General features: G+C 37.7%; 1 protein-coding gene across 3 annotated transcripts in view; it reads right to left on the bottom strand.

Annotated features, from left to right (window-relative positions):
• LOC149070465 (dual specificity tyrosine-phosphorylation-regulated kinase 1B-like) overlaps positions 1 to 13,272 on the bottom strand; it is a 113,397-nt gene that overhangs the window by 56,074 nt on the left and 44,051 nt on the right. For 2 of the 3 annotated variants that reach the window (XM_089249171.1, XM_089249172.1), the window contains exon 3: positions 6,571 to 6,695. In XM_089249171.1, coding sequence (XP_089105297.1) covers positions 6,571 to 6,667 — 97 coding nt within the window. In that variant the 5' untranslated portion in view covers positions 6,668 to 6,695. Of the gene's footprint in view, positions 1 to 6,570; positions 7,438 to 13,272 lie in introns of those variants that run through there. The other variant, XM_089249169.1, reaches the window with a different exon arrangement.

The raw sequence follows: 13,272 nt of genomic DNA, 5'->3' as shown, positions 1-13,272 counted from the left end.
GAGTCTCTATGAAGAGGATAGAAGCATACTTGACATAATTTGGAATTTTAAATTGCATAAATTGCACTCAATATATCAGCTACAGAGATTTTTTCAAGTCATAAAATATTAAGATATAAAATGGCCATTTTTCTCTATCATTTGTTTGCATGTCTTATCGATCCTGAATATTAGGGTGAACGATTAAATTCTGAACAGGAACTGTGGCAAAAGTATAGTAACTTCTGATTTTTTTAACTGCAAGTGCAAAACTTAGCAGGGACATACCTGATGAACTTTGTAGATATGTCAAAATGCTTTAAGCCAGTCCATCATCATGTGACCATCAGAATTATGTTTAAGTATCACTTCATGGTTGGATTTGCAGCTCAATTTTTAATGCTCCTCTTGATCATTTTTGTCGCACCACGGTCATTCTCTGCACACGAGGGCTAATTAGACCGGGACCTACAATTTATTGCCAATTCCGAATGGCAGGCTTGTTTTTTATACTCATCGAGAAGTTGGTGCGCTAACCCTTTGATGGGGGACTCCCCGCGGAAGCAATTTTTTGCTGCGGTTAAGTCGCTGTTTCTTGTTGTATCCCTGTGTAATGCTTCTCTCACGAACATATTTTCTCGTATGGATATGATTGGTTATTAACACATTCACATCAAGAAAGGAAAATTCTCGTTTTTAAAAAATAAACATTGTAGTCTGAAAATAAGAATTCTTGTGCTAAGACAAAAGTGCGCTTTCCTGATAAATTATTTGAAAACTGGGATTATATATTTACAGTGGTACTTTCTTGACTTTGTTAGTGCATATATTTACATTAAATATAAGTGAAACTTTCAATAAAGTATATCAATTACAAAAATAATTATCAGTTTTAATACAACAGATGTTGAAATATCTTTGTCACCATTAAAATACCCAGATTTATATGGAAGTTTTAGGAAAAAAAAAACCTAATGTGAATGCGTCTACAATCAGAAGGTGGTACATCCCCAGATCTATCAACAGAAAAGCCACCAAGCTTCATGAGAACCCCCTCTCCCTCAGGTAAGCTTACTACATGCACAAAGATTAGCATTGAGGCCACAGATGTCAATCTTCCTCGAAGCAGCTCACAGTATACATCTCTAATCAGTATAAACCTACTGTGAACAGCCTTAGCCATATGAAAATTATCAAAATTTTTCAGACTGGAATCGTCAAATGCATTTGTAAAGTCATTCTCTCTACAAACATAATATTTCATGTTTACAAAAACTTCACAAAACCATTCTGTAAAAACTGATTTTGCATCCATGCTTGGCTTTGGTTTTGGAAATGACAAGTTAAAACATTTATATTTTAAGGATAGGACCCTAGGATTTCTTGACATCCTGATTACCAGTGAGTCTGGTTTGTAAAGCATAAGTACCACTTGCGTTCCAACAAGGTATGAAGGTGATTCTGTCCCTAGCCAATTCTTGTGCTAAAGTGCTTGTTTCAACACAAATTATGTTTTTGTAAAAAGTCGAAAAAACATACCACTTTGTCTACATTATAAACTTGGTTAGGAGTTGGGGGCCCATTTCTTCAATATTTTTGAGCTTTTCTTTTGCAGGATATGACCAATGAAGCATTGCATAGCAGCTCGGCACCCATAAAAGTTATGGAATTCCAAAACACTTTTGAATTTGCCTTATCAATCATTACATATCAGAGAAACATTTATACCTTCCCCACATTTATTCTACAAAAGAAATCTACCTTTTCCTTCAGAATTCCTCACAAAATAGGAATGTTAAAGAAACCAAGTAAATAGCTATCCTTCCTATAGCCTATGTTTTTCTGACACTTGTTATTTTCTCACTGACTTTGAAACTCTCAAAGCAGAATGTTTTAACTTGTTCATTGTTTTCTGCAATGAGCCCTCAGCTAACAGGAAATCTGCAGTAAATATATTCTCATAATAGGATTTTCAATACTTTATTAAAATTTTCTCCAGTGATTGCTTCCTATGTTGCAGAATGTACTACTACTATTAAGCCATACACACACCTTGTCCAAATTCCTCTAAATGAATTGGTACATATTGAAATGTGCATGCATGTTGTGAACCCAACACGAAGTTTTTTCGGTGTAATACTTGTTATAGTGCTGCCATCTAATTTTTTGAACGATGAGTGAAGTGTAATGATTGAAGATATGTGCTATTGTGGGCCTGTTACTCTTTGTGGCGAGACTTTTCAACAGGGTGATCGGCTCACATTCTGGCCTCAAAGTTGGGAACCCAGTAGGACATACTGCAAATTCTGCTTTGTGGCTTTGAAAAAATTTTTTTTTTTACTATGTTCCTCCTTATTGCATAGTATTGTAGCACAGCCAACATCATTTTCATTTGGCCAACCATAGCTTTTCTCAAGCTTTTTAATAATCTAAATTTGCCCCAGAATTAATGCTTTATGTTAAAAGGCTTATATCCCAGGAGGGACAGAGCCTGGGTTTTGTCTGGTCTGACAGAATTAATGCTTTATGTTTTCATTTGCACTGCACTTACAAGAGAAGCAAATATATATACAGTGATATATGTCAGTAATTCATTCCAAGACTAACCATGTAAGTCGAAGTAACATTTCTATTCCAAGAACGTGATATCAAGCATCTTGAGTGGAATTGGGAAAAATCGTATTTAGGACCAGATGTAAAGGTGGGGTAATAAAAATCAAGGTATTTACTCTGTACTTGAGTACTGAACTGTCAAACTCTGTTATGGCCCCCCACCCCTGTGTTACTTCAAAACCGTTTAGCGCCAGAAATTTTCCCGTGAACAAATCTTGCATTTTTTGGCTTTACACATGCTAAACTGTGATTCATGATAATGTGATAACATCAGAATCCTGCAAAATAAATGGTAGTGTTAGATCAGGGTTTGGCTGTATTCAAATTTTTCTATTTGTCTTTTTTGTTTGTCATAATGTTTTTATCTTGTCTGCATATTTATGAAACGTGATTGCATATACAAATACAATGACACAACAGGCAAAATGCCCAACGAGCTGGCTGAGAAAAAGATGCCCATAAAAATATGGATGTCATATATTTTAAAAATACAGCAACCCAATTAAAAATGCAATTAATAAAAATTATAAACAATACATACACGTGATAAAATATTATACAATGCCCATAACGAATACTTATGGTTGTCTTATTCTAAGTATGGATAGCTTCTCGATTTAGCCCAACATGTTTATCGTATTTCTTTTTAAATGTGTCAATTGTGTTACAATTTACTACATCCAGGGGTAAGCTATTCCATTTATTAACAACCCTATTACAGAAAAATTCCCTGCTACACCATAACCTTGCATTGTCTTTCACCAATCGATACTGGTGTGACCTAGTAAAAGCAGTTGATTGGCGGTGTACAAAAAGTTCATGGTCCAGCCTATCCATCCCATTGAAAATTTTGAACACTTCGATCATATCTCCTCGACACCTGCGTTCATCCAATGCAAACATATTCAAAAAATGAAGTCTCTCTTCATAACTCAAGCCCTGTGTGCCAATAAGGACACGCGTAGCTCTTCTCTGCATCCCTTCATAGGTTCAATTTGTATAGTATTATTGAAATTGACTGGGGACAAATAAATTATGTTATGTTATGTCAACCAAGTCTATGTACCTCTGTAGGTATGGTCTCCAAAACCTTACAGCATACTCCAGTCCAGGACGAACTAAGCCTCGAAAAAGCGGAAGAATGACTTTAGAACGCAAAGAAACCTTTTTGAAAATGAGACCAAGCATTCTATTCACTTTTCTGACAATTGATGAACAATGTTCAGAAAACCTAAGTTGCTCGTCAATGAGAATTCCCAAATCGGTGACCCTAGTTGCATCCGGGATAGTGACACCATTCAACTCATAAGAGAACCGTGGGTTGTTCGAACCAAAATGAGCGACTATGCACTTATCAATGCTAAACGTCATGCTCCATTCATTTGCCCATGCTGCAATCCTGTTTAAGTTGGTCTGGAGCAATTCCCTATCGTTTTGATTCCCGATTACCCCCATTAGCTTTACATCATCTGCAAATTTACTAGTAATCCCATCGATACCCTGATCAAGTTTATCGATAAAAACTGAAAAAAGTATGGGGCCAAGGACACTTCCTTGAGGAACTCTACTTGTGACGCCTGTCCAACCAGAGAATTCCCTGTTCACCATAACTCGTTGCAACCTATCTCTTAACCACGATTCTACCCAATTCAGCAAGTTGCCCCCAATTCCAATCTCGTGTAAACGCTTCAAGAGCTTACCATGTTGGACACGATCGAATGCCTTCTGGAACTCAAGGTAAACAACATCTACATTTTTGCTCTTACCCAAAGCCTTCGTCACGTGATCATAGAAGCAAAGAAGGTTAGCTACACATGACTTCCCCTTCCTGAACCCATGCTGATTATCCGACAATACATTATTCTCGTCTATCAACTTCACAAACTACCTTTTGATGATAATTTCCAAAATTTTTGAGAGGGAGCTCGTCAAACTCACTGGACGGTAATTGGACACAGCTTCTCTACTACCCTTCTTAAATATCGGAACAACATTAGCAAGTTTCCAATCCCTTGGGACGATACCCTCAGTAATACTACTCCTGTATATCTGTGCGACTAGCCCCCTAACAATTCATTAGCACATTTCCTGAGGACCCTGGGATTAATATCATCTGGTCCTGGTGCTTTGCTTGCACATACATTTATTAGAAGATTTAAGACCTCCACGTCTTCTACTTGAATATCGTTGAGCGTTTTATTACCCCATGCAACACCCATATATCGAATATCATTATCTCCATTAAAAAAGTCGTTGAAAGCACTACAGATGCCGACATTGCTCTCTAACCTAGAGCCTCCTATTGAGAGGGGGGCCGACTGTCCACTTACATCCATTATTCACGTATCGAAAAAATGATTTTGGGTCGGAGCCAATGTTATCTGCCAACCTAGATTCAACTTCCTTTTTACTATCCCTTATCGCTTTCTTCAACACTCTTCTTTTATCGGTAAACAATGATAGGTCACCTCGTCCACTTTTATACTCTCTGAATGCTCTTTTCTTTTCAAGATAAAGGTTACGCACGCTATCCGTGAACCATAGAGGGTGCGATGTACAAACACGCTTTTTTCGAACAAAGGGTTATGGCATCGTGCAAAACAGAGGACAACTTCATACTAAATTCTTCCCACTCCTACTTATTCCAACCGGTCTTTGAAATACTTACGCTAACCTTCTTCTCAAAACATCAAAGTTAGTTCTTCAAAAACAAGGAACCAGTCTTTTGTTATCAACCTTACCCGAGGATATATATGTCTTTGCGGAGAAAAAAAAGAGGAAAGTTGTGTTGAAGGAAGAAAACATAGATTATTGGATGTGTTCACACAATTCCCAGTATGTGGAAAAAAACCAGGGCGATACTGTACTAAGAATATTTTTGCTTGACTTGTATAAACTGTCAGTTTCTCAATGTTTTTGTTCACCAAATTTATGCAAACCTACCCCATTTAGCCCTAGTTATTCTTTCTTCCTGCCCCCATTTATTCACCCGAATGGCCAAGAAAGGATAGACGTGGGGGTAATCACCTATCTTATAACCAGTTTTTCAATTTAAATAATAATAATAATCATTAAAAATTTAACAACTATTAAAATTTCTCTCACAAATTAAAATTAGACATGAACTAATCCCACACAGAAAGAAATGGTGATCTATTATTGTTGGAAAGGATATGTGTGTAGTCCATCCCATGGTTTTACTATCCAAAACTGGCTGATTATTCAGTCATATAAGCACATGTACAGCAATCAAATGTTTTGAAAAAAGTTCTATTTGTATTTTTCCCAGTCATTCCTGAATATTCTGCACCTACATTGTTAGAGGACATGTGTGGTCTATCTCCATCGTTAAATCCTCCAAAACTGACCAGTCATTCACAGTCATACGAGTCCATATACAGCAATCAAATGTTTTGAAATAAGTTCTATTTCAATTTCCTAAGTCATTCCCGAATATTCTGAAGTAGAAAAACAGCAAAATATTGCATCATTTCTTGAAACGAACTTCCAACACCCCAACCAATCTTGTGTTACTGAATCTGCCTGGCCACATATCTCTCCACCCGCACTTAGTACCAAGCCATCCCACAGGGGATTAGGAAAGGGATGGCCATCAAGGAGAAATTTTTATTTACTCCTTTTATATATATATTTGTTTTTTCGCTGACTCACTTCCGGATAGAAAAAGACTATACGCCCACGTGCTGTGACGTCATCACAACAGTAAAACTGTGACGTCACAATTATAAACAACAGCTGTATGGAAAAATAGGAACAAAAAAAAAAAAATTTCAAAGTGGGGTAAAAATCGCAAACTGAAGAAAAAGCGAAAGAAACACCAAGATAATAAAGGAAAAAACGTCTATAAAACATTGCAAAAAAGCATCATAGTGCCATGGCGTCGTTCCTCGGTTCATATAGAGGTACATAATACAACTGGACAGAAAAAGAACTATATACACAAAATAAAGTACTCACTTTTGAGACGGGCAGTGTCCAAGTAAACCATGTGTTCTTCGGTTTTTGTCCACGTAGTCTGTTTGGATACCAGAACTGAGTTCTCCGGATTTTCCATGGAGTGACTCCTCTGCGATTCCTCGGAGCTAACAAGTACCATGGAAGGAAAAACTCAATCATGCAGTAATCCAAATGAATTAAATAAAATATTCCACACAGACACAAAAGAAAAGGACTAACTAAGAAGTCAAATCCAAGACATTGACCACAGACGCGAACACCAACCACAACAACGTAAACACTTTTCTTTTTTAGACTATGAAGTCGAATCTTCAGGACACACCAATAACCATCGCGATCCTATGCACACGGAATAACACTAGGCAACACGAGATATTGTTTTGCATCGTACAACACATGATCACTTGCACACGGGTATCTGTCTTCACATACGTCCTTTGATCTTTTCTTGTTGTGTATGTGTTTTTCTTTTTTTCCCCCCCTTACATTCAAACCGACCAGCTGGAGAAAGCTCCGACCGCCATTCCAGACACAGAGCAGCAGCACCACCACATGCACAACAGAGAAAATCTTCCAACAAATCAGAGGATCACGGTTCTTCGCAAAAAAAAAACAAAAAAAAAACTAATCCATCAGCTGTGTGTAAAATCCAGATCAAATCCTGTTAGGTTTGCGTCGATGGGTTAACACTTTGTTTTTTTTTCAAAGCACAAATTATGTTTGATTTTGTATTTTCGGTTATTGTTTTGGTTTTTTAAGTTAGAAAATCCGTTCGGGGTGAAGGGGAAAAATTGTGTTTTTTTTTTTCTCTCCAAGTCGTCGTCGTCGCCGCCACAGACGAAACAGTATCCGCCGCCGCCGCCAGCAGCGCCAGCAGAGGAGGAGGATTTACGGAGGGATGGGTGGGTGGGGCCTCTCCGCTCTACGTCATTGCTTCCAATCCGTCTGGGCCGGAGAAAATTCCCCATATGATAGACGGAAATATCCCTAAAAAAATCCCTGCGTCTGTTGGGCGTTTTTAATCGTTTCTTGAATTCGGGCGCCGGCATCACACACAAACTCAGCTTATAAGCAGAGGCGTATTTAGAGGGGGAATGGGGGGGGGGGACTTGGCGGGCTGTAGCTCAGGGCGGAAAATTTGAGGGATGAGTGGTCAAGAAAATTTAGAGGAAAATGGAAGAAGAGTGGCAAAATTTATGTGTGTCTTGATCCTTGTAGGCGGTAAAACCCCCACAAGGGTCGAGCTTGCAGCTCCACTCCGGGGTACGGAACGATTTTTTATCTTTTTTTTTTTTGTTTTGTTTTTAACACTACAAATTCTTAAGAGTCCATGAAAAGTCTGGTATGGGGTCCCGCCATAGATCCCAGCCAAGGGACTTTGCTGCATTATGTAGTAGGGGAGCCATAAACAAAACAGTGTGCAAGAATGTGAATGACCAAAGGAGTGACCTATAGAGCGAAGTACCAGGTCAGTGAGTGCCCAACAGAAGGCATGAGCATGAAAGTGACCAAAAGAGTGATCTAGAGCATGAAGAACTAGGTCAGTGAGTGACATAGAGAGATAGTGTGAGCATGAAATTACTAAAAGAGTAACCTAGACCGAGAAAGAAAGGGACCAGGTCAGAGCAATCAAAGAGTGGCCGAAAGCTTGTGCAACCAAAGAGTGACCTGAAGCATGTAAATGACCAAAGGAGTAACTTGGAGACTGAGGCGTATTTAAAGGGTGAGGGTTAAGCTGGCTATAAGCCCAAGGTGGCGAATTTGAGGAATGTGTAATCAAGAAAATCAGAATACAATGACAGAAGGGAGCAAAATGTGTGTAGCGCACAGGTGGCTAAAACAAATGTGCCTGTGATTAAAACAGTTTCTACATTTTAAACCAGTCTTCCGTTTTGTTCTACAACTTCAACTGAACAACGATGTTTTTTAACGAATTCTATAGGATTCCTATACAAATTCTTTTTTTTGGACAGGATCGAGAATTGGAAAGCCATTCATCCCTTCGTTGACGAACATGATAAAAATCACTATGAAAATATGATGACACTGAACAAACAATTTCGAAATACCGAGTCCCCCTCGTTGCATACTCCTGGTTATAACACGCATTCGGATTATTCGCGCTTTTAATTTAATGAAGTCGTCATTTATATTGCGCTTCGGTACAGGTTGTCCATAATCAAAGTTGACACGTTTCAACCTGTCTACAGCCTTAACTACCTATTAGGAAAACAATGAAACTTCAAGAATGTCTTGATGAAGGGATAAGGAGAATTTCCGAGTCCCACCTTTAAAGATCCAAAATCTCCGCATAGCTTTTGATGCAGATTCACCAAGTTTTTGGAAGACTAACAAGTCAAGTATACAGGTTCCTGTAAAGAATGTTATAATCTTTAGACAAGAAATTAGAATGGAAATGGTCCCACTAGAAATGTTTATAGATAGCTTTCGACAATTCACATATTTGCGAAAATTAGCCTACGCACAACAATATACATAGAAGGCACTCTCTAGTGTTGAATGTAGGAGGTACCCATATATTTTGCTCTTGATTCCCATCCTCTCATTAAGACGTTCCCAAAGTTTGTAGCATTCTGACAGGTAGTTAAGGCTGTCGCCAGCTCAGAATATGCCACAGGTACCCTGTATATTATGCAGCTTCTTAGCTTCGAACAACATTCAAAATTGGTTTGTTCAGTAATTTGCACGTTGTTGCGAATGGTTCTTAAGCTGTTTTAACTGGACCCACAGGAAATCGGGTTTTTTTCATCGAACACAAAGTAAAGAAAAGGCACACAAAGGAAGTTTGTGTACCCACGAACGGATTAGAACCGCTGCAGGGAGGGGGGGGGGGGGTCGTACGTTACAAGATCGGCGCACTAATGCATATGCACCTTAACAGTTTAGATCCAAAAACAAAAAAATATATATAATAGGCACCGGAACATGGGGCTCAGCCTCCCAATAATTCATTAACATGCAATGAAATGTCTTTCCTCCACGGCGTACGTCCTTAACTCCTGTATACGTGGGATGTCTGGCAAACCCTAGAACCTCCCCTTTCTCCTCCCAACGAGTTAGTGCCTCTGATAAAGATATCTTTCAAAATTATTCTCAGTGGCAATGACGTCAAATCAATTATCATATGGGACAGAACGAATTAAAAGCAGTAACTTCAATGGCCTGAAAAATGAAAAATATTTTTCAGAAACTGGATTTCTTTAAAACAAAAGAGTACCATAAAACACTGTCTTCTAATGAATGAACAAGTGTCAACACCCAGCGGATGTGTAAAAAAGAAATTAATTTCACGGAAAATCTCAGAATACTAATGAATTTTCAACAACGCCGTCGCACGCGAGAAGCGAAAAATGCCATAAACCTACATTATCCGATTACAGAAAACAAGAACTTTTGTGACCTATGTTTGAACATGAAATTTTAAATGCTAATTTGACTGCCCAGTACTCGAATATTTACAGCAGGGGTTCTCAAACTTTTTCCTCCCGCGACGCCCTTTTCCCTGATCAACGCTTATCCGCGGCTCCCCAGAGCAGTTTAACAAAGGATCTTGTCGAAAAACCTTTGTCAGGGCGACGATAAATGTTGGCGGAGCACAGTTTGAGAACACTTGATTTAAAGCATTCAATTTGACAATATTGAATTTGACGATACATGATTTTAGCTCTGATGTATATTGATAATTTATTCGAAACTCGGCCATTTCATATCATTTTCTAGGTAAAATATTAAATTCATATTCATATTGAAACGGCAATTTTTTTATACATGGGGGGAAGAGGAAACCCATTCAGGCCCACCACATCTTCCTTAAAATAAAAACTAATGAGAAATAAGCGGGCCAGATGCCGTACCCTAGAGCTTTTTCTTCTCGCAATTCAAGTTATAACGAGGGACTACTATATTTGAAAAGGAAAAGATACAAAAAAATTAGTAGAAAATGAAATTTTCCGCCATCGAATGATTCAACAAGAAACGTTATGAACTTTTTACAATCAGTGATAAGAAAATAATTGTTTTATCATTACCATTTTCAATTTATCCTATTTAAATAATGATCATGATTTTTTGAACTTGAGAGTGAAAGAAAAAAGAAAGGAAAACACACTCTTTATTAAAATTACAGATGACAGCGAGATCAGTTGAAGTTATGGAATTCATTCGATTAAATTGGCATTCCTCAAATTCCTTGTTGAAAATATGTTCTTTCGTATACCCGCAATTTATATTGGCAGACGTGCAGAAATCTCATTACCTTTGCAAAGAAATTGCCGCTTTTACCAATTCCATTACGCTTTCAAATTTAACTGATCAAATATATTGCACGTCGTAAGTTTGGCATCGGTAATGATATCAGAATCTAGAGTGGTTTAAAATTCCACTTGCTGAAGCTTTTCACGAAACCCGACAACTCGCTTCAAAGATGCACAGTCACAGTGTATACTAGGAGGCTGTTACTGTCGCGTGAAGTCACGTGGGTCATACTCCTCTTGAAAAAGAAATGTCACGCAACGGAACGTTCGCCATCACCACAGGTGAATAGAGCTACGGAAGTGTCAAAAAACGTTGATCAGCTGTGACCCGTAACGGTACATCCCACACCCTCATAGCAAAACCATTTTCAGTCAACTGTAGATATTATCTCACGTGCAGTTCGAGTAATGCAAGCGTCAAACTAATAGAAATAACCTACGCGTCTGATGAAGCGAATCTATCCGATTTATGATCACTCTTTCCACTACGATAAAATATTTAATAAAAGAGGAAAATCCTCTCCCTTTTTTTAATTTTCCAATAATTTTTCGAAAATTTAACCACCATCGAGTACACAATTCAAAATGACATTTGCTTATTGTATCAACAGCCTCAAATTTTTAGCGATTAATTTTATTGAATCAAACAATTCTCTTCATGAATTATATATTATAACTCATCGGAATCAGCTCTTACTTCAATTCAATACTGTGTTTATAAGGAAAACTACATCTTTGATTGTCATCAAAATGATTACAGTGTATTTACAAATACTTGCTGGTAGTAGGACTAAGGTGTTTATCTTAAAAGAGTGCCTCAAACAGTGTTTTAATGTCGAATGCTTATTGAACTCAACACTTGATACTCATACAAGGGGTGAGCGGCTTTAGAACAAATTAAGTTTGGCATCGGTTATGACATGCAACCATTTGTTATAGTAGGGGGATGCCATCCAGTTGGGCTAACATTTCTTCTTGAAAGATAATGCATAATACAATGCACTCGTCAACCTCTACTAGTAATAGAAATTATAATTTCAAGTTTGAATAGTTCATAAAAGTCCCTATGTCTCTTCAGAGGCAATGAAAATTGCACATACATATCCGGGAGATGCGCAAGAAATCGTCCAATGGCATTAGACCGGGGTAGTTTGTGTTAGATGCCCCAAGATGCACAAAACAGGGACAATCGTATTATTGTAACAATGAATTTATATTTACAGTAGACTCTCGATAAAACGGCCGTGAGCTATTCCGGCTCGTCCAGTAATCTCGCATTTTTAGGCGGATTTTCTTCGAGTATAGTTCGAGCATAGAAGAGAAAAACAGGTCTTTGCACCGAAGATTATATTATTTAAACGGGCTTTTTTAAATAAAATTAATTATTAATTTAATTAATAACTTATAATTAGTTATCTTTAATTATTAAAGATAATTAATTATCTTCCAGTAATAAGGCGATTTCGGTAATCCGGCATACCTTAGTCCGGTATGTGCCAGACTAACGAAAGAGTACTGTATTTCAATTTCCCACTTATTTGAACCACATTTCACAAAAAATAAATCATTACATAACGATTGTGATGAACTACAAAACAAATTGTAGATAGACATAACCTGGAAGAAAAAAAAATTTTTTTAACGATATTAAATGTGTATTGTACAGCTGCTGACGAGGATATCGCGTGCAGAGCAGTGCGATCACAGTCCGCGCGTGTGAAACGAAAACCAGATGCACTGTGTGCTGTTTATTTTGAGTGAGTAGAAATTAGCACAGCCACAAGCATCTGACCTTGACACGCATTCGCAAGCATAACAACAACACAGAGAGATCATCATTTCCCCCCTTTCCCATTGAATACAAAAATGCACCCGGAGGCGACAAGGAAAAAGACATCATCATCTTCATACAGCTGGAAAGTCCACGTCAATCAAAAGGGTAAAACAGAAGCAAAATCATTGATGGTATAGTCAAACACTAGAAACAGACATTAAAAACCACTCACTCCAAACGAAAAATAGAAATCTCTGAATAAATAAATAAGAAAAGGGGGGGGGGGGAAGAATTGAATTTTTTTAATAAGAAAAATATTTAGTGGTAATAATTTCCACATCACCGAATTTCGCGCTTATTTCATTTGTTTGGGTTTGGTTTGCCCCCCCCCCCCAAAAAAAAAAGAACACCAATTATAAAACTTGGAAAACCAATTTTTCCTCCGTTGTTTTCCTGACACGAAACTTGTGAAATAAATTGAAAAATATTAGAGCTTATCGGGCTGTTAATATAAATTTTACACGGTTCAGATGACCAAATACAGCCGTTGAATTGCCGGAAATGTAGATAAGTTCAAAACCTACAAAATAAACATCAAATTGACCCCAAAAATCAACAAAACCGAATAAAAAAAAGCCATGAAGCTAAGTGGCT

The sequence above is a fragment of the Pholcus phalangioides genome, unplaced genomic scaffold, assembly GCF_987345545.1.
Source record: "Pholcus phalangioides strain wild (caught in Gottingen) unplaced genomic scaffold, Ppha-v1.0 ptg000021l_1, whole genome shotgun sequence".
Taxonomy (NCBI): Eukaryota; Metazoa; Arthropoda; class Arachnida; order Araneae; family Pholcidae; genus Pholcus; species Pholcus phalangioides.
Note: the sequence above shows the minus strand (reverse complement) of the source record. Positions and strands in the feature narration are given on the sequence as shown.